The sequence below is a fragment of the Marmota marmota genome, unplaced genomic scaffold (genome assembly GCF_001458135.2).
Source record: "Marmota marmota marmota unplaced genomic scaffold, marMar, whole genome shotgun sequence".
NCBI classification, from domain to species: Eukaryota; Metazoa; Chordata; class Mammalia; order Rodentia; family Sciuridae; genus Marmota; species Marmota marmota.
The window spans coordinates 41,745,663-41,771,304 of NW_026000057.1; the positions used below are offsets into that span (position 1 = coordinate 41,745,663).

The 25,642-nt window shown below is 39.8% G+C and overlaps 1 protein-coding gene across 5 annotated transcripts in view; it reads left to right on the forward strand.

The window, feature by feature from the left end:
* Alpk1 (alpha kinase 1) overlaps nt 1-25,642 on the forward strand; it is a 136,499-nt gene that overhangs the window by 97,179 nt on the left and 13,678 nt on the right. For all 5 annotated transcript variants that reach the window (XM_048813740.1, XM_015484654.2, XM_048813742.1 and 2 more), the window contains 8 exons: nt 6,762-6,960; nt 13,221-13,280; nt 14,026-14,112; nt 14,981-15,057; nt 15,939-16,034; nt 17,389-17,493; nt 18,615-20,724; nt 25,178-25,331. In XM_048813740.1, the coding sequence (XP_048669697.1) occupies nt 6,762-6,960; nt 13,221-13,280; nt 14,026-14,112; nt 14,981-15,057; nt 15,939-16,034; nt 17,389-17,493; nt 18,615-20,724; nt 25,178-25,331 (2,888 nt within the window). The remainder of the gene's footprint in view (nt 1-6,761; nt 6,961-13,220; nt 13,281-14,025; nt 14,113-14,980; nt 15,058-15,938; nt 16,035-17,388; nt 17,494-18,614; nt 20,725-25,177; nt 25,332-25,642) is intronic.

The window sequence follows — 25,642 nt, forward strand, 5'->3', positions numbered from 1 at the left end:
GGGTAATTTTTGATTCTATGACAGATATTGTAGATTTTGTCTTATTGTATAACAGATATTTGTGTGCCTTTGAATATTCTTGAGTTTGTTCTGGGACTCAGTCAAGTTAGCAAATAATTTTATCCCTTGCTTCTAAACTTACCGAGTTGGATAAATCTTACTCTGAGGCTAATTTTGAGTCACTACTGAGGCAATTCCTTCCTTAGCACTTGAATGATGAGATTTTCTGTTGTGGCCTGTGGAAACACAAGCTCCCAGAGGCCTGAGGACTGTTTCCCCTGGACCTTTCAGATAATTCTTTCCCCAGTCTTGTGTGTTTCTTCATGCATGAGCTCACCTGTATTTGGCTAAAGACTCAGCCGGGGGACCCTCTGCAGAGCTCTGAACTTCTTGTTTTGTGCAGCTCTTTTCCTCTGATACTCTGCTGTGTGAACTCCACCTTGGCCTCTCCATTGGTGAACTCCACCTTGGTCTCTCCATTTTCTCATTTCAGGGAGACCACCCCACAGAGGGTACCCTGGACTAACACTGCTTCCTTTTAACTCCATGGGAGGAGAGACCAACTGGAGGAACTCCCCACTAATCACCAAATCATCATTTGCTCTCATGGCACTAACTTTTTTTTATTATGTTTTTAATACCTTTAATTAATTTATTTTTATGTGGTGCTGAGGATCAAACCCAGTACCTCACATGTGCTAGGCAACTGCTCTAACCTAGCACATGACTAACTTTTACTAGAGAATTTCAAAGCATTGAAATTAAGGCCTCTCCTGGGAAATTTTCTTTCCTTTCTCTTAGCTTTAAATACATAACAAAAACACTCTTTTCATTGGAAGTTATTTTTCTATTTCTTCTTTTTCTGTCTTTCTTAGAATTTTCCTATCATAGTGAAGGATATGAGGTCCCAAAAGCTACTATTTAGACTCAGTAGTGGATTCAACCCAAAGACCCACTATGTCACAATTAGGCACTGCTCCAAATTACCTTGATCAACCACAGAGGAGAAGCAGAAGATGAAGTTAACCTCAAGAGACTTTTATTCCTTAAGTTCGGGCAAAGATGTGGAAAAAATGGAACTGTTGATGGGATTGTAAAATGGTGCAACCTCTATGGAGAACAGTATGGCGGTCCTCCAAAAATTAAAAATAAAGCTCACATGAGCCAGAAATCCCACTTCTGGGTATATATCCAAAAGAACTGAAAGCATTTCAAAGAGATATTTGCACATCTATATTTGTGGCAGCACATTCACAAGAGCTGATGGTCACCTAAGTGTCCATCGATAGATGAATGGATAAACCAACTGTGGTATACACATACAATAGACTAATAGTCACCTTAAAAAGGGAGGAAATTCTGTCACCTCATACAATATGAATGAACCCTGAAGGTCTCATGCTACATGAAGTAACCCAGTCACAAACAGACCAGTGCAGTATGATTCCACTTATATGAGGTACTTAAAGTAATCAAATGCATAAAAACAGAAAGTAGAATGGTGGTTGCCAGAATTTGGGGGTACAGGAACTGTTTACTAGAAATAGAGTTTCAAATTTGCAAGGTGAAAAAATCCAGGAGACCTCTACCACAGCAATATAAATATGTTTAATACTACTGAGCTGTACACTTTAAAATGATTAAGACAATAAATTTTATGTTTTTACCACAGTACTATATATACTTACTTATATATACATGCATACATAATGAAAGAAAGAAACTTGAATTCTTGCCTGACTCTCACCCTTTTAATTTTGTATCTTTGAGAAGCCAGTTAGCCTCTCAGCCTGTTTCCTTTTCTTATTTAGACTTTAGGGTTACAGTAGGAATCAAACAAGCTCATGTTTATGAACATTTTTCATAAATTCGATGGTGCTACAAAGATGGAAACCATTATAACGAGGCAAGAGTCACTTCTGGAGAATAGCTGCCTTGGAACATCTCATCCCAGTGGTAACTGCATCTACCTCAGGTGGAAGAGAGGCCCCAGTGAGAAGGAGAGCAGGTCAAGCACCAAAGTGCAACATCAAAGAGAAGGCCCTCATTGGCTCGCTGAGTGCCATCCAACGTACACAGCCATGAGCAGAGCGAGAGGAATGGAGTTGCTCTTTTTAAGCAACCGTATAAGAGGGGCCGGCAGTGGAAGAAACTTCAAGTTCTATGGATAGTAAGCCTAAGTTGTTTACTTCAAGTTCTATAGATAGTTTGCCTGAGTTGCAAACCAAATGAATATACTTATGTAGTGCCCCATAGGTAGGACTCTTACTAAGAGACTGGCCTTCTTAGACAGAGCTGGGCACATGTACTACCAACAATTTGCTTTTCCACTTTTGAGTTCACATTTTATGAATGTCAAATGACTGATATTCATCATGAAACTGCATTTTCAGATTAATGATTTGTTTGACAAAACTCAATAGAAGTTTGAAGTATTTTAATTTTAATTAGGCTATATTTAGCTGGAAGGAAGAGAAGCTCAATCAGGTAGACTCATAAAAGGGGTGTACATTATCATGAAAGTAAATTTGGGACAGTACCGGAGACACATGACTCTAAAAATGCACCCAGGGAAGGTAGAGTTTGCTGTGGAGCCATTATTTTTTGATTTTCCTTCATATTGCCCATAAATGTGGCTCAGCCACACTCCACTTTCTATTTCTTTCTATCTTGCAATAACAAGCAAATTCTTTCTACATCTGTTAGTCAATTTTTTATTGTTGAAACCAAAATACCCCAAAATAACAACTGAGCGAAGGAAAAACTTATTTGGATTTATATAATTTCAGCCGTTCCGTTCATGGTCAGTCAGATCCATTGAACATAGCAAAAGAGCATGATGGAGGAAAGCTACTCAGCTCATGACAGACAAGAAGCAGAGAGTGAGAGGAGCTGGGAAAAAAATATATGATCCCATAGGCTCACCCTAACCCACCTCCTCCAGCCATGCCCCACCTGCCTACAGTTACCACACAGTAATCCATTCAAATTATTTATCCAATAAATGGATGAATCCATTGTTTAAGGTAGTCTCTCATGACCTAATCATTTCATCTCCTGCATTAACACAGAATCTTTGAAGGATACCTCATACCCAAACCATAACCATGTCTTAGTTCAGATTGATAGGTTCCTTTTTTTCAAGCCAAGCCACAGAGTCATGGAGCCAGGTTTGAGAAGGCAAGGGGTAGAGAGAAGGTGTCAAGGCGAAGTGGCAAAATACGTGGCTGCTTCAAAGACAGGGGCTGTGGGTTACTGTGTGCCTTAGAAAGGCAAGGATCTTGGGAGAGGGTCCAATGAATAAAGCTCTTTATTTCCCTAATCTGAACAGACTGGGAAATAAAACAGATAGGTAGACAAAAGATCAAATATTATCTTTAACTCTGATAACGAGTAAGTTGAATGATAAACCTTCATATTAGAACATAGCTGACCCCAGAAGTATGCAGACTTCCTTCTATATCCAGTCACAGTAATTTCTGGGCCAAACAGAACATCTCATATAAGATGGCTTTCTAGATAAAACTTAGAGAGACTGGGTTGTAGCTCAGTGGTAGATCACTTGCCTTGCATGCTTGAGGCATTGGATTCGAAACTCGGCACCACATAAAAATAAATAAATAAAGATATTGTATCCATCTACAACTAAAAATATACATATATAAAAACTTAGAGAAGAGCAGAAAAGAATCCCTGTTTTATTAACACAGTGTTCCCAAGAGGAAAAAGGAGGAGTGAAGCCATGCATGCCCAGCTTATTCTTCTCAGTACGATTAGTCACTCCTCCTCCTGTGTGGTGGAGTGGGTAGTAGAGTAGAGAGGCCAGGGGTGCTACAGTAATCCAGCCCCCTTTACATGGAAGGGAGCATCAAGAGGAGAGAAGGGATATCCTCCTTAACAATTGGCATCTCCAGCACAATAAGAACATGTATTGGCTTAGAACCACAAGATAGATTCAATGCCTAATAAACACATTGATGGTTTAAAAATCTAAACAAGTTAAGACATTATCTCTTTGAAACAAGAAGGCTTATTGTGCTGGTTATCAATAGGCGTTACCTGATTAATGAAAATGCCCACAAAGATAAATGTTATATTCTACATGCAGTATATGGATCATTAGGTAGAAAAGCATAAACTAGAAATCAAATTATATGAACAAATACCATAGGTAGAATACAGAATGGGCCAGATGTGAAAGTTGAGGCCAGTTTTACTTAGAGATATGCTGATTATTTTAGTCAGCTTTCTAACACTGTAATGAAATACCCAAGATAACTAACTTATGAAGAGAAAAAAATGTTATTTTGGCTAACAGTTTTGGAGGTTCCAGTCTAAGATTGAGCAGGCCCATTGCTTTGGGCCTCTGGTGGGCATGTTGGATGGCAAAGGTGCAGAGCTCATGGTGAAGCACAACAGTTCACCTCATGACTGGAAAGCAAAAGGAGGAAGACAAGGTTGGGGTCTACAATTCCCTTCAAGAGCATTTCCCCAATTACCTGAGAATCTCCCACAAAGTGTCATCTCCTAAAAGTCCCCCTACTCCCAATGGTACCACTCTGGGGTGCCATTGAACACATAGCCTTTTAGATCATTCAGCCTCCAAACTAGAGCATGAATTATTAAAACTCTAAAAGAACTGTACCCAATATATTTCAAGAAGAAGAGACTACTCTCTCCCAATGGGAATGAATACATTCTTTCTTATTTTGATAAGAGGAATATTCCAAGATGTCCTAAATTTAATTACGAGGGCTAGAGGACAGAAGGGAAGAGAGATGGAGGAGGTTGGTCAGTCAACATCTACAGGCTGAAAAGAACAAAAGACCATCTTGTATTCCTGAATGTACATTAAAACCTTAAATCAAATCCCATCACAACCCCCTCAGTGCTACAGTGGCTTACTTACAACCCCAACCAATCCAGAAGCAGCAGCTGCTTCTCCTTATGGACAGCATTCCTATCCCGGAACTTTCCCCACTTTGCTTTGTCCCATCCCTCTCATCTATAACCAGTGTGGGCTCAATGGAAACAGCTCGTGTCTTTCCACCTCAGATTTTCATTATAAAAAATAGTCTTAGCTCTGGTCCAACAAACATTTTCCAATAGCCACCTAGAATTGCTGCTAGAAGTGACAGGAGCTTGTCCCAGACCAGGTCCTCTTAAGCATCTATAATGGCTCATTAAACCTTCTATTTCAGAGACTCCCTCCTTCTCAAGAGTTTGTGTATAACACTTACAGTTTTTTTAATTAAGCCATGCTTAGACCAACAACTGCAATATTGACTGCACTCACTGTAACATCACTTAGTGTCCGATAATTGATATCTAACTCCTGCAGCTTTCCTAATGCAAAGTGGGCACAGCAAGGCTTGTGAGCAGGGTAGATCTGAACCTGGCCCTCCTGCTTGCACCTACATCCTGTCATGTGACCTTGGGCATGTTTCTTAACCTCTCTGAGTCTCTACAAATGGAGGTAATAACAGAACTTGCCTCGGGATTGCTGTGAGAACTGAGAGAATTAGTGAATATAAAGCACTAAAACGAGGTACACTGTGCTGTGTACCTAGTTTTGCCAGACAAGTTGAGTACTTGTGATTACAGGTGAAGAAAGCAGGGACTAGTACAGAAGTGCTGTAGTAGGAAAATGCTTGCAGGGCAGAGTAGACTTCATCTGTGGACAAACATGCTTAGAAAACACTCAGTTTGGCTTAGTTTAGCAGATGAAGGAAATCGTACTGGGGGACAGGCTCATTCATGCAGTTAGTTGTACGCCCACTGAATCAAAGACCTTGAGTACAACACACGGACAGATGATGTTTGTCCACAGAAGTTTGCCTCATTTATTCTTATTTCTTATTCACTTATACTTTCATTTCATGCCTATTTTCTTCCTTTTCTTATTGTGTTTATTAACTATATGTATAAAATGATAATATAAATTAAATTAGAATTGTCACCCAAAGTTCTGTGTTTCTTCTGAATTAATGTGTATGCAATAAATGAAGCAGGGTGTTATGAACTGAGTGGAAAGTTCTCCCAGATGTAATGATGACTGAAAGAAGAAAATGCAGAGTAACATGTTGCGTGTGATCTCATTTATGAGAGAGAGACAGAGAGGAAGAAAGGGAAAGAGAAAGCCAGGCCCCTCCCCCCCAAAAAAAAGACTCAATTAGTGTCTGAGATTACATCAAAGGGTGCAAGAAATTCTGGAAGAATCTCTCACAAATCCTTATGGGGAAAGTGGGAACAAGATCAGGGGAAGGATGGGATAAGGTTCAGGGAAACTATGGGCTACATTTTGTTGTTGTTGTTTGTTTTTAATTGTAGATGGACATATATCTTTATTTTATTTATTTATTTTTTTTACATGGTGCTGAGGATCCAACCCATGGCCTCACACATGCCAGGCCAGTGCTCCACCACTGAGCCACAATCTCTATTTTTAATTTTTACCCTAGATATATACCTATTGTTTGAATTTTTAACAACAGGAAATACGCATTTAGCACTTGGAACAGTTTGAGAAATATAGTGGGGGAAATGGAATGAACAAAATATATTCTTTCAAATGAATTGAATTTTCCTTATTTTTTCTTCTGTGATTTAGTTATCGAATACAATGTACTCCTAGATATCAGTTTGATGGTTATTGTTTGAATGAAAATGTCCCAAAGGTCAAGTCTGGGGCTAAGCCTGCCATCTTTGTCCGCGGGCTGCTGTGCCATCGGGTCCATTGGGTTCCCTGGCTGTTCCCGCAGGTGTCCTTGCGAGCCTCCATCGTCGCTCAGGACTGTGCCGCCGCGGCCGCTCTGGTCTTCTTGATGGACCGCTTCCTGTACGGGCTAGACGTCTCCGGGAAGCTCCTGCAGGTGGCCAAAGGTCTCCACAAGTTGCAACCAGGGACGCCAATCGCCCCGCAGGTGGTTATCCGTCAAGCCCGGATCTCGGTCAACTCAGGTGGGTTCTCTCCCGCGGACCCGGCTGCTCGTCCGTGCGGGCGTCGCCTGGTACTTACTCAGCTGCTCTTCGCTGCGTCTCTCGGCCAGCCCCGCGCGCAGCCCGCGGGCATCGGCCCTGCGTGCCACCTCTCCGCGCCGCCCCGCCCCGCGCCTGCCCTTCCACCCGCCTCTTTGCCAGCACAAAAGCCCTGGCATAAAGGGTTTCAGAGCCAAAAGCAGTAGAGAAAATTGTGAAAGGGTGTGGAAAATACTAATTGGAGCTTTTGTCTTCTAACGAATCTGTCCTGCTGCTTTCAAACAGGGGTATCTGAATCGCTATACTTCGGACCAAGAGCCTTTAAAAAGCAGATTAGAATTCTACTATTTTCTCTTAGCGCTCCTGTCTCCTTTCTGTAGGGCCACTTGACTAAGCTGACAATGGACCTGACAAACCCACTGAAGCAATTTGAGGGTTTTTTTTCATCATTCAGAACACCGGTACAGTACCTGATTAGGTCTGAAAGTATCTTTTTTTCCCCCCTGTCACTTTGAATGAAATGAAAAAATGAGGCTGACAGTCCAACTTAAGATGTGGAGCGGAGGGGGGAGTGAGAGGGGAGGGGGCCCTGCTATGTGTTACAGCATAGTCCATTTCCAGGGAATTCTTGAATTATTTAAACTACTGATAACCATTCCACTTAGGAAGTGGAATGCTATTCTCATTTCCAAATCTGGAAGACTGAAGCATGAAAAGAAGACAGGTTGTCCCTTCCAGAACAGGACTGGTTCCTTTATGATTGGTTTTACAATTACCATTATTTAAAAAAAAAAAAAAAAAAAACCTCTGGTCTGTTAGAGGTTAAAATCTCTTTAACTACTTCATTTCCTTTGAAAGGGAACTGTAGTAATCAAACTAAGTAGGACAATCACTGAATGCCAAAGCGACAGATAAAAGGACATGGGAGAAATGGGTTTGTGGAGGTTACCTTTTCAAAAGCTCAAGTTCACTCACTTTCAAGTTCTGGCAACTGTGCATTAATTGAGCCCCGCCCCCCCATCTTATTATTGACTTTTCTAGAGTAACTGTAGGGATAAAGTTGAACTTAGGAAAAATGTCTTCTTTCAGTTGTCCCTGATAACATTTATAATGTTTGAAGCTTGAGGGGAATCAAACAATTAGTGTTCCCTCTGGTAGTGTCAGATGACAGTGACATAAGCAGAGCATTCTCTGGGGAACAGAATGATTAGGCCTGGCATGTGCCACCAGGCTTGCAAGGTGAGTTCCATCAAAAAGAACTTGAAATAGGGCTGGGGTTGTGGCTCAGTAGTAGAGCACTTGCCTAGGATGCGTGAGGCACTGGGTTCAATTCTCAGCACCAAATATAAATAAGTAAATAAAATAAAGGTCCATCAACAACTAATAATTAAAAAATAACTTGAAATAGAATTACATCACATATTTACATATTTTGCAATATACAGAGCTGCTATGATGTGGCATGGAAATCCAAATCAAATGATAAGTAGGTATGTTTATAGTTTTGCTTTCACACAGCCACACTAAGTTGCTAAGTTTTCTTTTGTTGTTGTTGCTTTTTGTTTTGTTTTTGTTTTTGTTATTTCTCTCATATCTCTAACCAAGATGGTATAGTGTTTTTCTCCTGATAATGGACAAGCCTTGATAGCATCATGAATGGTACGCTTTTCTGCTCACATTGTCATGTGCCTAAGATGAAAGTCCTGGATCTTATTCCCCAATAGTTGGGGTTGGCTTTTCATCAAAGACACTTCCAAAAGTGTCACAAGAAGAAAAACTCAGCCTCAGAGTTAAGTCTTCCTTCTAAACTTCTGCCCCAAAATATCACTGAAGTCTCCACCTATACTGCATGTATGTAGGGATGGGGAGCTGGATTAGGGCTTGAGTGTAGAAAGAGTAAGGATGTGTAGGGGTAAAGGAAGAAGGTAAAGCAAAGAGGGAGAAAGATGCTCAATCCCAGCCTTTGGGAATCTTGGAGTAGATAAATGAGAGGGATATTGCATTACAAGGAGTACGAAGATCAATAAAGGTGATAGGAGAGGACAGCAGTCTTCCTATGAGCCCCTTTGATCCAGCCCTTCCTGATATCCTCTCCGCGCAAGTAACCAAGACAGCAACATAATGGGAGGTCAGAGTCAAGAGAAGACTCCCTGGGCCTGCCCAGCTCACTCTCACCTGAAATTAGGAGACAACCCTTTTAAATCACAGTGAGAAACAAAGGCTCAGACTTTCAATTCCATGAACATGAGCAGGTGCCAAGTCTTCTCCCACTACAAATACATAAATGATATATGTATATTGAAGATATATATATATATATATTGAAGAAATATATATATATTTTGTACCAGGAATTAACCACTGATTCACATCCCTGGTCCTTTTTATTTTTTATTTTAAGACAGGATTTCACTAAGTTGCTTAGGGCCTTTCGAAGTTGCTGAGGCTGGCCTCGAACCTGCTGTCCTCCTCACTTGGTCTCTCTCTCTCGAGTCACTGGGATTACAGGCATGTGCTATCCTACCCAGTAGGTGAAGATATTTTTTAAGTACCTGACCAAAGGTGTTCAAAATCAAAGCAGTAGACTACTGCAGGTGATACTTGTAGCCATAGGGGTTTGCAATTGGATATAGTCCTAAGGGAAGAGACTGTCATTTTAATCCCTGTGCAGAGACATGAGGCAGGGTGCCTTGGGCCCACATGAGGTGTGAAATACTTGCATAAAGCTGGAATTCTTAAATGATTGCATAGGTCATGAAAGGGGACCCAGATAGGAAACAAAACAAAAAAGCCTCCTAAAATAAAGAAAAATTTCAAGTCTATGCCAAATGTCAGTGTGGAGTATGAATTTACCTTTATCACAAGGCAAGAAATCCCCCACCAAATAATTAATTCTAAAAAAAGATTTAAGCCTGAAATTTCTGGGGCTCAGGGGAAAATCAAGTATAAACTATGCTCTGGAGAAACATCCTCACTCTTGGGTGTAGGAATCCCATTGGAAGATATTCTTGGCAGAGCAGGGCACTGTGGTGCATGTCTGTAATCCCAGCATTTTGGGAGGCTGAGACAGGAGGAAGACAAGTTCAAAGCCAGCCTCAGCAAAAGCGAGGTGCTAAGCAACTCAATGAGACCCCACCTCTAAATAAAATTCAAAATAGGGCTAAGGAAGTGGTTCAGTGGTCAAGGGTATCTGAGATCAATCCCCAGTACCAAAATATATATATTTTTTTGACCAAAGATGATCTTATATTAAATATTTTATAATTATATTATTATATTTAATATTTTAATAAGCAAAGAAAGAAACAAAACACGAGAGCAGCATCTTATCCTACACACAATGAAAGTGGGCTGCAACATTAAGGAAAGTACCTGCAGAACAACTTGACAGACTCATGGAGCTTTAAAAAATAGTATATTTAAAAGACTAAAACACAAAAGAAAAATAAATGAATTTATTCATGTGAAAAAGAACTGAACAGAACTTTCAGAAATTAAAAATACAATTGAAATTGCAAATTGAATTTATAATTGAAATTACAAATCAATGTGTTTCTCAGAAAATAATGGTCATGGATGAGGAATTATCCCCATAATGAGAAAGCATACAAGTTGTTGATGATATTGTTGTTGTTGTTATTGTTGTTGTTGTTGTTATTATTATTTTGGAGATACAAGATACTAGAATTTATTTGCAAAACTATGGATAGAGACAGCCAGAAAACCCAACAGTTATCTCACTGGGTAGGAAAAGCTTCCAGCATTACCAGTACTAAAAAAATAATTGCTTCATTAGGGTGAATACAATAAAATAACTCATTAGAAAAATGAATTAAAAAGATATTAAAATGCTGCTTTGGAGTATTTATTAGTGGCTTCAAACATTATAAAATTATCTTGATAAATGACTGTAAACATTTCTCAATGCTCACTGTCAGTTTTTCATTTAATCTCATCTCAGGCCATTAACAAAAAGGCACCTTGAGGAGCTCTCTGGAGTGGTGCTTCCCAATTTCCATGGGTCTGTGAATCCCCTGGCAATCTGACTAAAAGTCAGATTCTGATTCCTAGGTGTGGAGGAGGCATATAGACTGCATTTCTAGCCAGCTCTATGACCTGGCTGCTGCTGTTCGGACTTCACTTGAGTAGCAAGGGACCAGCTAAAGAGTCTAACAACGTGCCTGCCTGCCCACCTGGTACATATGACTGGCAACAACCCAAAGATCAGCACAAGTTTCCTGGGGCCTATCTCATAGGTGTGCAGTTCCCTACTGACCTACCTGAAAAGTATTGCTGCAACATATTTAAGAGCAGGAGAGAAGATCATGGGACTGGAAATTGTATTTGAAGAAAATATTGAGGCCAGGCACAGTGGTGCATGCCTGTAGCCCCAGCTGCTCAGAAAACTGAGGGAGCAGGATAAAAAGTTCAAGGTCAGCCTCAGCAACTTAGCAAGACCCTGTCTCAAAATTTAATCTTGTTTTAAAAAGTCTAGGGATGCAGCTCAGTAGTAGAGTACCCATGGGTTCAATCACCAATAACATGAAAAATAAACAAATGCCTGAGAGTAAAGCAGAGTTAAGCAGATGAGTGAGTATATAAAAGAAATTTTAAAAGTTCAAATAGAATGAGGATACACTTTTAAGACTTCTAGGAAGAACAAATAGATTTAGAACTGGAGAAAACCGTAATTCTTTACGTTAAAGAAATATATCTAGCCTTGAGGAAAAAAAAGACCCACATTTAAAAAAAAAATCTATACCTGGACACTGTGGAAAAACTACAGAAAATCAAACAATAAGAAAATCTTAAAGGAAAAAGAGAAAAGACAGATTTTAGATTATTAATAATAATAAAGATTTTGTTGGTAATAACAGTCCAGAAAGCAATAGAATCTACATAAAATTAAGAGGAAATGACTTTCCACCTAGAATTTTATACCCAGCAAAAACATCATTCAGAACTGAGGATAAAATAGACATTTTCAGACACAACTAAAAACATTTATTACTCTGAGACATTGTGCTCTGTTGTAAACATACACATACACACACAGAGGATGCATTTTTGTAAGGAGGAAATTAAATCTAGAAGATGGACCTTCTAAGGCACAGATCAAACAAGGTACACTGTGTCACTTCTGCCATATACATTGGTCATAAAACAGGTCATAGTGCCAGTTCATGTTCAAGGACAGGGGAAGTAAAATCTAGATTGCATTCCTTAATGAAGGCCATGCTGCAAAAAAGCTGTGGATAGAGGCTACTGTTGGGACCTTCTTTGGAAACACAATCTACTCCAGTCAGGGTGTATGTCTGTGTGTGCAATTTGAAATTGTGTGGGCAGGAATAGCCCACACAATTGGGAGACAGTGAGATTTGTTCAAAGACCTGAAGAGATATTTGGGATCATGGCATTCCAGGCTGAAATAATTGTAAGTATGAAGACTATGATGGGGAGGACAAGCCTGGCTGGCTCCGGGGACAGTAAGGAGTAGTACTGAAGTAGAGGGAATGAGAGGGAGGGGCCAGGTCACCTGGGGTTTAGAGCTACCTGGAAGAAAGGAGGGTAAAGGGTAATTGACTGAGTTTCCTACTTATGGAAAACAGCTGTTTATAGACAAGGCCCCTCCCTAGTGGTGGCAACCAAAATAAGTCAAAAGCTTTTAAAAACCCCAAACTTCCCCACTCTTGCACAAAAATCCCTTTGTGATAAATCTGTAAATAGTCCTGTTCATGAGCAATTCTATCAGATACAGTGTTCATAGAGAGGAGCACACACTTTTACAAAGGTTTGCCTCTACTACTTAAGCCCCGCTCTAAAGGAATATATATAGATATAGATATATATAGACATGTATGCATATATATGAGAAATTCCATATATATAACAATAGTCTCTCTATATATACAAAGTGGAATGAAATGCCAATTATATTTGTTTATATACATATAATCATACATACATAATACATACATTCACATGCATATATATATATATATATATATATGAATCTAATTACCATTTCAGATACTCTGTAATCACCCATCTTACCAATTTTTGAAAACTTCAGCTTTCTTTTTCAGTTTTATATATGAAACAGTTATTGTTTTTAAGTTTTAAAATAGAATATTTTCCAGAAAGGCGATGTTCTCTGTTACAATGCATCAACTTTAGAGCATTTGTAGTATTTAAGTACATGTTCAGAACTAACTGTGTAGCATTTGGTTTCTTCCTTTCAGGGAAACTTTTAAAAGCAGAGTATATCCTGAGCAGTCTAATAAGCAACAATGGAGCAACAGGTATGTACTGTCATGTTTCCCCAGGACTCTTACCATCAGACCCTATGAGAGTTCTAGTTTAATAACAACTTACTGACCTTAATGTTTGACCCCACAGGAGCTTAACTACTGAGGCACATTCCCAGCCTTTTTTATTTTGTATTTTGAGACAGGATCTTACTGTTTTTTAAGGCCTCGAGAAGTTACTGAGACTGTCTTTAAACTTGGGATCCTTTGCCTCAGCCTTCAGAGTTGCTGGGATTACAAGCATGTACCACTGCACTCAGATTTCAGATCCCATCCATCCTCATCTCCTTTTGCCCCACACCAGAGAGGTTGAATTTTTTTAAAGGGCTACTCATCCATACACCACAGCCTGACTTGTCCAAACCTTAGCTGTGTCACTAGTTCCTGTGGAGCCTTGTGGTTTGGACTTATTCTAGAGACAACACTGTCTCTCAAATCTGTGTCATAGGGCCCATGAAGGCTTCTGGGGAAATATGTTTATTTAGCCAGGCACCAGAGAACATGCCTGTAATCCCAGCAATTTGGGAGGCTGAGGCAGGAGGATCATAAATTCAATACCAGCCTCAGCAACTTAGGGAAGCCCTAAAATAAAAAAATAAAAAGGACTGGGGATGAAGCTCAATGGCAAAGTGCCCAGGGGTTCAATTCCTAGTACCAAAAAAAGAAAAGAAAATAGGTTTATTTCAGCAGGCCGTTTTCTTAATAAACCCAGGAAATTTTTTTCCTTCTTATATTTTAGGTACCTGGATATACAGAAATGAAAGTGATAAGATCCTGGTACAGTCAGTCTGTATACAGATCAGAGGACAAATTCTGCAAAAACTAGGTATGGCATTCCTCTCAAGGCTGATTTACAAAGTCTGGCTACAAGATTTTGCTGTGGAATTTTCTTATTATATATGGCTAAAATGTTGATCCCCACTTCCCTGAGTTTACTCATTGAAAAGATTATGACATTTCAAATCTCAGGAGCTGAGCTGGTGGTGGTGGCACAAGCCTGCTGTCACAGCTCCTTGAGTGACCAAAGCAGGAAGATCATCTGAGCCCAAGAATTCTAGACCAGCCCAGACAGCATAGCAAGACCCTCAGCTAAATAATAACAATAATAATAATAATAAAACCTGGAAGTGTTAAGAATATTAATAAAATAAAATATTTTTATTGATTTTTTTAGAGAAATTTACAGTTGTATATTATACCTGTTAGTGACCAACTTCTCAGTATTATTCCTAGCCTCTGACTCAGTTCAGCGGACTTGGTATATATAATTACACATCGTCTCAAACCCTCTGTAACACCTTATTTGTTTAGTCTTTGGGGCAGTCATGAATTTTTTCAAGTAAAGTTTATGGACCCTAATTATATTTTAACATGCAATTTTAAAGTTAAAAATTTGAAAAAAAAATTAAGAGAAGATAATAATTAGTATTATTGTAAGTCAAGGAAAAAACTATATGTAACATGTATGAATATTAACATTTTATATTCAAAATATATATATAAGAAAATGGGAAAGTTTTCTATATTAAATCAACTGAAAAGACAAATTGTTGTGTCAACCTAATCTAGCCCTGAGTTTTCCCAACAGAACCTGACGAATCTTCTTTCTGTATTAGTTTTTAAAGGTATCTTCTAACACCAGAGCACAGGTATAAGCTGCTTCTTTCTCCCTGTTCCTTCTTTTTCTTTTTCAGGCATGTGGTATGAAGCAGCAGAGCTAATATGGGCCTCCATCGTAGGATATGTGACACTTCCTCAGCCAGATAAGAAGGTCCTTTGTCTCATGTTCTTTTTCTTCTTTCTCATAATTTGTCTTTGGATGATTATGTCCTTATTTTCCATTTAGCGATTCTATCTGTGTTGTTCGTATTTAGTCTATATGAGCACAAGACCAGAAAATTTAGTAACTTGCATCTGTATCTTGCTCTGTCCTTGCTCACAGTGAGCTCTTGGCATATATTTAGTGTCTCTGTAATAATTTATAACCATCGGTTTATTTCTCTCTCCTGGTCCATTCATCTGTTATTGTGCGTTTAGCCTTTACTTGATTCCATAGCAAAGTTCAGCTGGAAGTTTGCTGGGGCCCCTTCGGCTGTGGCTCTCAACACCCATGCCCAAGCTGCTTATATGTAAAATCATTCTTTGAGTTAAGTGGGCACAGACTTCAATGAATTGTTTATGTAGCATCTTTAAGAAGTTAAGATACATTCTTTGCTCTCCGATTTGACCTTTTCATTTTCAATAATTTGGGGGAATATTCTCCTCCTTATCTGAAGCCTCCGGTTATTTATTCCATTTCCCTGAGCTGGGTCAGCAGTGTTGCTGCCTATGCTTTTACAACGTGGCTAGGATCTGATGTGAGATCCCTTTCTTGGGCCAATTATTCGGGCCAGCAGTATAAGCAAGTATGAATCATGTGAAACCCAACTAAAAATAATTGTGTTTACAGTCAGTCCCTGTGTCTCAAGAGGTGATGGTCTTTCAAGCCCAGTGACATTCAGTTCACAAGTGTCTTCAAGGGCATAGTAATAATAATGATTATTATTAAAATAATAGACAAAGGTTCATATGGAGGGATCATTGTGGTCTGTAAGCCATGAGATGAGAGCCGCCCTGAATTCTAAGTCTGATTTGTTTGTGATTTCTTTACAGGGCATTTCCACATCACTTGGAATACTGGCAGACATCTTTGTTTCCATGAGCAGAAAAGATTATGAAAAGTTTAAAAACAATCCACAGATTAACTTGGTAATTATCATATGCCAAAAACATGGCTCAGACTGGCACCATCTAGGCACTGCCAATGTTATTCCTGGTGTTAAGCACTTTCTGAGGAGACTGAGGGTCAAGGAGCAGAGAATCTCCTCTTGGATTAACAGGAGAAGTCCCGGAGACAGATCCAGTGGTGTCTTGTTCAGCTTTATTATCCCAGCACCTAGCATAGAATCAGGAAACACAAGGTACTAAACATTTTTTTTAGTGAATGAGTAGAATGAATATCCTCAAAGTGATTTTGAGTCCAATTCATTTCATTTAAAATTATCACAAAATTCAGTTTCTAAATTTGGGTCATCTTGATGATAAAGGGGTACATATTTAAAACCCATCACTATCCATTCAAATCAGTTCACCCATCAGTCATTTAATCCAGGCTGTTATCATTAATAATGATGATGACTAATATTTACATATCACCTTGCAACTAAAAAAAAAATGTGTATAGCCACATAAACCCAATGAGATAGACAGAGCACAATGTATCATTCCCATTTTAAAGAGAAATAGACTGAGGTTCAGAAAAACTAAGTAACATCTGCAGTTTGCACAACCAGTAAGAGAATGAGAACAGAGCCTGGGTCTCTGTCATCTGGAGCATTGGTGTTGACATTGAACTTCTCTCCAGGCAGCATTGAAATGAAGATTTTTTTTTACAATTGCCATTTCTACTAAATACCCAAAATAACTATTTAAAACTGCAAACTTCCTTCCCAATCCAGACCTCTGCAACCCCTTCTCTACTTGGTTTTCCTCCAGAACTCTTATTATCTCAGACACTAGGCATTTTATTTGCTTTTTGTGTTGACAAATCCCTCCTCCCAATAGAAAGTAAACTCACAGCAGGCTCCCTGTTCTATGCCTCCCTGAGTCTAGAACAGTACCTGGCCTGTGCAATTATTCAATACATCTTTCTAAAATGAGTGAATGAATCCTCATTGCTGTGAAGGTCTCTTTGCCAAGAACAATGCAAAATGCCTCAATTAACCTGACTGCAAAATATAAAGAGTTCATGCAAATGAAGAACTGCCCCCATTTTAAGGACATTTGATTCACTTACACAGGCAGACACTATAAGTATTTTCACATCCTAGGCCCTCTCTGGAGTAGAGAGGTGGAATATGGAGAGTGTGTCAACCTGGGGGAAAGGACGATCAGTACCCTGGGGTCTTTAAATCCACTTACTCTTTCTTGGCCTGTTCTAAAAGGTTTGTGATGAGAAGCAAGGGGCCCTCAGGATCCTAAAAGAAAAGTAAAGGAACTCCGCCACCTGTTTTTGCTAATGGATAAATCATCACCCTCCACTTTGCCTCCTGTGTTCTTGCAGGGCTTGCTCAAGGAGTTTGACCACCATTTGTTGTCGGCTGCGGAAGCCTGCAAACTGGCAGCTGCCTTCAGTGCCTACACACCCCTGTTCGTGCTCACAGCTGTGGTAAATAGAGTGCAGCCCCCGCCCTAGTTCCTTTCCCTGCGGTGCTCCCCTCTGCAACCAGTGGGAGGGAAAGGTGTAGGCTTAAAGTAGGCAGTGTGCCTCATGATTGGCAGCTGTGATGAGACTCGCCATGGGAAAAAGCGCTCAGTTAGAGTGGCCACATCCTGATGGGAGCTAAATTATCCAGCCCAAGCACAGAATGTTTTCTGTTCTCGAATAGTGGTTTCCAAGCCTGACAGCACATTAGACTCACCCAAGGAGGCTCTTCAAAATGCATACTCTTGGGCTCTACCTTAGGTCCATTAAATACAAATCTATGGGACTGATATCCAGCAATCTTTCACTTTGAAGTACAATTGGTCCTCCATGTCTGTGGGTCCCAAATCTGCAGATTCAACCAACCTTGGATCAAAACTATTTATGGGAGCAAAAAGTTGAATCCATACTAAACACATGCAAACTTTTGTGTCCTTGCCATTATTCCTTAAATAATGCAGTACAGCAAGTATTTACATAGCATTTACCTTGTATTAGGTATTGTAAGTGACATAGAGATGATTTAAAGTACATGGGAGGATGGACATAGACTATGCAAATTCTATGTCATTTCATATAAGAGACTTGAGCAGGCACAGATTTTGGTCTCCATATGGGGTCCTGAAACCAATCCACCAATACGGAGGGATGACTCTTATTGCAAAGATGATTCTAATGCACAAATGGATTTGAAAACCTCTATTGTTTGGGCTATTGTTAAGTGAGTGATGTGTTAAAACAACCTTACTGCATAGAGAAACTTATTATGTCCATATTCCATGTATAGATTGTTTGTTAAAACAGCAATGGCCATACTTCTGCCATCTTTAATCAAAAAGTATCAGGGCTACAGTAGGAGGCCTTTAAAGCTAATTTCTTATCCCTTCATACCAGCTAATCCCTTACCTCCCCGTCCCTTCTTCTCATTCACCAAAAAGACATCGGTCCTTGCCTCAGAAGATGTGCGGCATCTGTTTATTGTCCCATAATATTTCAAATGATTATCTTCTAGGAGGGAAAAGTTTATCCTGATGTGCTTCCAGTTTGCAACTCAGTATCTGATTCTGTGTTTGTATTTTCCACAGAATATCCGTGGCACATGCTTATTATCATATACTAGTTCTAATGACTGTCCTCCAGGAATGAAAAACTTGTATCTGTGTGAAGCCAAAGAGGCCTTTGAGATCGGCCTTCTCACCAAGAGAGATGATCAGGTAGTCACCGGAAAACAGGAACTTCATAGCTTCATCAAAGCCGCCTTCGGTCTCACCACAGTGCACCGGAGACTCCACGGAGAGACGCTCACAGTCTGTGCCGCGAGTCAGCTCTGTAATGAAGCCATGAAGAAGCTGTACACTTTCAGTACTTCCTCCAGAAGTCAGGACAGAGAATCTCTGTCTCGAGAGATCATGTCTGTTATCAGCCAGGTGAAGGATCATTTACAGGTCCAAAGCTTCTCAAATTTAGATGACAGATCTTATGTCCCAGAGAGTTTCAAGTACGGATTGAATAAACCTATCTTGCATGGACAAGTGGATTTCCATAAAATCCTTGAAACCTATTCACAGCACCACACCTCCGTGTGTGAGGTTTTTGAAAACATTTGTGGAAACAACAAAAATAAACAAAAAGACATAAAAACAGGAGTCTGTATCACTACTTTAAAAACAGAAACAAAAACCACAGATACTATGACTGCTACTCAAGACAAACCACGCTCACAAAAAGGCAAGGGTCCAGAGATACTCAGAAGGATAGGAAGGAGAAACTGGACCCATTCTGAGGCATTCCGAGTCTCCCTGGATCAAGATGTGGAGACTGAGACTGAACCGCCTGACCACAGCAATGTGAGGGGAGATGTCTGCAACAAGTCTCTGAGCAACAGCCAGAGCTCCAGTACTTGGAGCAAGTTATCAGGGCTTAGTTCTTCTTCAAGCTGGGAGGAAGTGAATTATCCTATCGATGACAGATCAGCTAGAAAAGAATCTAGCAAAGAAAAACATCTTGTGGACACCCAGTGTTCCACTGCCCCGTCTGAGGAGCTGGAGAACGGCAGGGATCACAGAGCTGTGCGGTCATTGTCTTCAGAGCTTCACAATGTTTCTCTCCAAATATCCCCAGATGACAGTTTAAAGCCTTCTCAGGGTCAACCACACAAACGCATGCCCTTAACAACCTTCTGTCCTCACAACACAACCAACACATACTTGGTCTCTGAAGCAGGGCTATCAGAAGAAGTTCCAGAAGTTGTCCAGGAAGTCCAACTTGCAGGACCTGGCAATACTTCTGCTCACTTCCAATCCTCATGTAGTTCTGCTTCTTGGTCTTCTGATTCTGGTAGGTTCAAGCACATGGCCTCATGTCCTTCAATCCAAGAAGAAGAAGACTTTGAAATAATTGATGATTTTCCAGAAACCAACTGTGACGTTGAAGACAGACATGGGGAAGAAAAGGGAAAAGAACTCAATGAAAAATATGTGGGCCCTGTATTTAAAGAGAGCTTCTTCTGGGTGGACCCAGAAGGAGAAACAGAGGAAAGCACAAAAGATATGCCTTTAGACTCTCGTGTAGTCGTGGGCAGTTCTCAGGGCCACAGTTCCATGTTAGCATGTAGCTCTTTCACTTATCAGCCTGATCAACATCCTGACTCAGAGAAGGCGGGTGGTGGCTCAGTCAGGAAGCAGGGCATTGACCCTGATGCCCCTACAGAAGATGAGGAGGGCCACCTCTTTGACAGCACAGATGTCTGCTCCTCAGGTGGACATGACTCTCCTAGACCGTGCACCATGGGACAGCCACCTGGTCAGAAGACTGAGACCCCCAGTTCCTCTGTTAACAGTAACATTCCCTTTCCTGTGCTCAGCGAGGATGGTGCCACCACAGAAGAAGGAAATGAACCCGGACACATGCTAAACTGCAGCCAGAGCTCCAGCTCATCCCTTTCATGGTGGTTGAAGTCACCTACATTTTCCAGTGGTTCTTCTGAGGGGGAAAGCTTATGGTCTTCTCTGAATTCCAGTGGAAGTTCTTCTTCTGTCTCATCGCTAGGAAAAATGAGGAAAGAAGTCCTTGAGGCTCGTACCCTGCAGCCCGATGACTTGGACAAACTCTTGGCAGGAGTGAGGCATGATTGGCTATTTCAGAGACTGGAAAATACAGGCGTTTTTAAGCCCAGTCAACTCCAACGAGCTCACAGTAAGTGCGATCTTTTCAGTCTATACAGATGTTGGAATCACCTACTTCTGGGGCCCTCTGAAAATCTTGTTGTATAGACCACTTAAAGCTCATGACAGGGCTGAGTTGTGGCTCAGTGGTAGAGCACTTGCCTAACACATGTGAGGCGCTGGTTTCCATCCTCAGCACCACATAAAAATAAACAAAGGTATTGTGTTCATCTACAACTAAAAAATATTTTTAAAAAAGCTCATGACAAATGTTTTATTCTTTGTTGTACTTTGTGAGTTCCACAGAGAAATGTAAACTGCAGGGGCCTCCCTCACCCTTTGTGTGACAGACCTTAATGGTGACCAAGAATAGAGATTTGCTCAAGCTTCCTTCACATGCTCGAGGTTTGCTATAAGGACATGTGAGGCAGAAAGGGAGACAGGAATTTCAGAGGCCTTAACACAGCTATCATTCAGGATTTAAAACTGCTCTGGATAGTCAACCATTCATTCAGCATCTGTCTCCTCTTTTACTTCTCTTTACCAACCAGATGATTTCTTTTTTCCTTATTCAAATTCAAGAAGAAGGAGACTGAGGCAGGAGGATCTTGAGTTCAAAGCCAGCCTCAGCAACTTAGCGAGGCCCTAAGCAACTTAGTAAAAGCCTGTCTCAAAATTAGAAGGGCTGGAGAGAGATGGTTCAGTGCTTAAGCACCCCTGGGTTCAATCCCTGATACTTAAAAAAAAAAAATCAAGGATAAGAGTCTTAGTTAAATATCATCTTTCTTGTGGACAGAGATTTTCACACTTGTCCACCTAAGCATTTTCTTGCCAGCCAAAGAATTGATTATGTGCCCCTTTCTCTTAGTCTCTTTGGGTCTCTATAATAAAAACTGTAAACAAAGGAGATTATAAACAACAGAATTTTATTTCTCATAGTTCTGGATCCTTGGGAATTCCCAGTGTCCTCATAAGGTGGAAGGGTCAAGGAGCCTCATTTATAAGGTCACAACCTCATGGCTTAATCACATCCCAAAAGCTCTACCTCCTAATACCATCATCTTGTGGGTTAGGATTTCAACATTAGAATTCTAAGAGGACACAGATGTTCAAACTATAGGACCCCTGTGGTTGCAATTAGCAAAAACTTCTTATTAAAGTCATTTCCTACAGCAGGGACGCTGGGCTGGAGCCACCAGCAGTCAATATGTCTATCACAGCCTAAAAGAGAGACTGGGTGAAAGATAGCATGAAGGTTCTTCTTTCAGCCCAGAGAAACATAGTATATAATGCCTTTCCAATATACAGAAGAATCATTTGAATGAGGAAAAAAACTATTGTAAAGTGCATCTCAGAAGAAATAAGCTATGTTGATTACTAAATACTAGATATGAAGTAGTAGTTCTTAATCAGGGCAATGCAGTAGAATCTCCTGGAAGCTTTTTAAAACTTCCTATGCCTCATCCCAGACAGCCCCATCCAGTGGGTCTAGGGAATGAATCCAACCATCAGGATGTCCTGGGAACTCCCTAATGATTTCATATAAAGCCAATGTTGAGGGCTTCTGCTTGAAAGCATTCTAATATTTTGCCCACCCATGAAGGCACCTTGAAGTCAGACTAAAATACACATCAGGTTGTTGCTAAAAAAGCAAAATTTTGCTAGTGATAGGGTTTTCCCTACTACTGTGAGATGCTGCAATTTCAGAATCACATTTCTTCTAATTAGGTAATTGCCTTATTGTTATTTTTCCCTCGTTTCATTTTGTCTTTACTTTTTACAATAAACTTAATGCATGTATCCAATACAACCTATTTCAGATGTACAGAACTGACAGTTATAAAGCAAAACTGTATATAGCATACACCCAGGCCCTCCTACCCAAGGGCTAGAACTTTATTCATTTAACTTTAACCTGCCTGTGTTTCTGTCTGTCCCCATTTATTGATCCTCCTGTGGAAATCACTGAGATAAATTTTGGTTTATCACTGTTATCTTTTTTTAACAGTACAGTTTTATATACATACCCAGACAATATGCTCTTTGGTTTTGCTTATTTTTGAGCTCATCAAAGTCCTGTCATAAAGCTTCACATACCATGTAATGTCATGGAAATTGGTTTTTTTTTTCATTAACATTTGAGATTCATTCTTATTGCAAGGTATAACTGTAGGTCATTCACTTTCATTACAGAATATCACTTGGAATAAATATACCTAATTTATGTATCCATTCTCCATAGACAGATGTTTCACTTTTTCTAGTTACAAGCTATTACAAATGTCACTATGAATATTCTTGCATATTCCTGCATACACCAAAGCACAAAACTTTGTCATGAGTAGGAGTCCAGAGCTAGATCACAAGGTATGCAAAAATTTATGTCAGCGAAGTGTAACTGTTTTCTACAGGAGTTGTGTCTTGCACAACATGTGAGTTCCACAGATCTTCTCTAACCCCTGGTATTATCAGGCCCAATTTTTGCAAATCTTATGGCTATACAATGAAATTAAGACTATGGTTTTAATTCATACTTGCATAGTCAGTAATGCCAGGAACATCTTCCTATTTGTTTATAAGCCCCATGTGAAATGCCTTTTTATGTTTCTTCTATTTTTTCAAAAATAGAAACTATATAACTAATCTTTTGTCAGTTGTTTGTATTGTAAATATATCTTCTCTAGTTATAGTCTGTCTCTTCACTTAAATTATTTGCATAATATAAGTCCTAAGTTTGGTTGAGTTGATTTAATCATCTTTAATTTAGGACTTGCACTTTGTGTATCGAGAGATTTGTTCCTGCCTTGTGGGGTTTTTCATACAAACATTTACAATTTCTGCTGTCTGTACTTTTTATTATTATGATTGTGTGTCAATTTATGGACAAAAACCACCATAGAGGAGAGAAGGCCCAATGTTGCAGAAACATAAGTCATAAGCTCCCTCCTTTCTTCCCTCAAGTGACCACCCTCCACGAGTATGGACAAGCATCTCACCCTTTGTTTCCATCCCAGTTTCTCATTGAGTCATCAAACCCTGGACACCATCTCCACTAGCCCAGAGTCATCCCCTTCCATACCTGTGGGTTTATCTTAAATATCTTCTCTCCCAAGTTTTCCATTCATTCTTTCATTGTCACAACCTAGACACACAGGAGGTCTTTGTTCACTGAATTTTAACTTGGATACCAAGATGTTGCATTTCTTTCTTAGAGTTCATATTGGTCTTTTCCCTAGAAGAGATACTTTCTTTCCTAGCACTGTTCTTCCTGATTTTGTTTTTTTTATTTTTTTTAATTTTTATTTTTTTAGATAGGGTCTTACTAAATTGTACTAGCTGGCCTTAAATTCACCATCCTTCTGTAGCTGTCCAGGTAGCTGGGAATAAGGCACACAGCATTGAACCCAGCATTCTTCTTCCTTTCTTTAAGATGGAAACAACCCTGGCTTTTTGCTCTAATCTTTTTTTTTTTAAGTGGAGTTTGCATCTTTGTAGGGTGGCTACAATTTCTTAAGTAATTCCTAGACCTTCCTGACTTAAAACAAGAGAAAATAAGAATGCTGTTTTATCTGTAATCTAGAATCTCTAGAGTTGCTAGGAGCCTTTCAGGTAAAATTATTTAGTTATTTCTGTTTGTTCTGACAAAGGAAGTCAGCTCTTCTATGTAGGATTCCCAGATTGGATGAAGTTGCAAACATACCTCTTATCCCAACATGCTCTCTGGGATCTAGCTGCTTTAAAAGCCCCTCTATTTTCCATCTCTTTCATACAGAAACTCTGATCTTATCTTAATCATTTGCCTTCCCAAACAAGAGATTTTGCAAATCAAAGGCTATTCATTCTCAAATAGCCTGGTCCCAGCCTATGAGAATTGGACCCAAAGTCCCATGAAAGAAAGTACCACCAAAGAAAGAGGCAGACAGATCCAGGGTTTAACAGAATGCAAATTACTGGGAGCTTATTTACAAAAGCATGGTTATGGGCAACAGTAAACCAGTGGATCCTCACAATTTAGGGCAGAAGAGTTGTGCTTATGAAGTGTTCAGGAAAGGAGACTTCATCCCACCTGGTTTCTCTCAAGCTGATATCAAAAATTCCTGGCATTGAGAACACCAAGGTCCTGTCATAAAGCTCCACATACCACTGTGAGAATAGTTTCACTTATTTCTAGTGGGCTGGGAAGCCTCCCAGGGTTGCTCAGGGGCAATCTTGACAATTACCAAGGTGCCTACAGTCTGCTCAAGCTGAATGCCTACACCACTCTTCACTGCAAAATGTGAAGTGTTACCTTTTTATAGTACTTCACTAACTTTTTAACAGTATCCATAATTTGAAAAGAGGCAAAAATTTGGGAAAAAAAAAAAGTTTAAAAAAATCGAAGATTTCAGATGGGTTGCTTTAGGACTCGTGTTTCTTCAACTTTATTCATGATTTGTAACATTCTTTTAAAACTTAGCTCTACTCTCTTCTTATCTCTTTTCCAGATGCTCTTTTGTTAAAATATTCCAAGAAGTCTGAACTGTGGACAGCCCAGGAAACTGCTGTGTATTTGGGAGATTACCTAAATGTGAAGAAGAAAGGCAAGCAAAGAAATGCCTTTTGGGTTCATTATCTCCATCAGGAAGAAACTCTGGGAAGGTATAACTGAAAAAAAAAATACCTATGTCACCAATGTAAAATGGGCTCATCTTCCCATTCTGCTAAGTACTCATTCATGAGATTTTTTTTTTAATTTTTTATTGTTGGTTGTTCAAAACATTACATAGTTCTTGATATATCATATTTCACACTTTGATTCAAGTGGGTTATGAACTCCCATTTTTACCCCATATACAGATTGCAGAATCACATCAGTTACACATCCATTGATTTACATATTGCCATACTAGTGTCTATTGTATTCTGCTGCCTTTCCTATCCTCTACTATCCTCCCTCCCCTCCCCTCCCC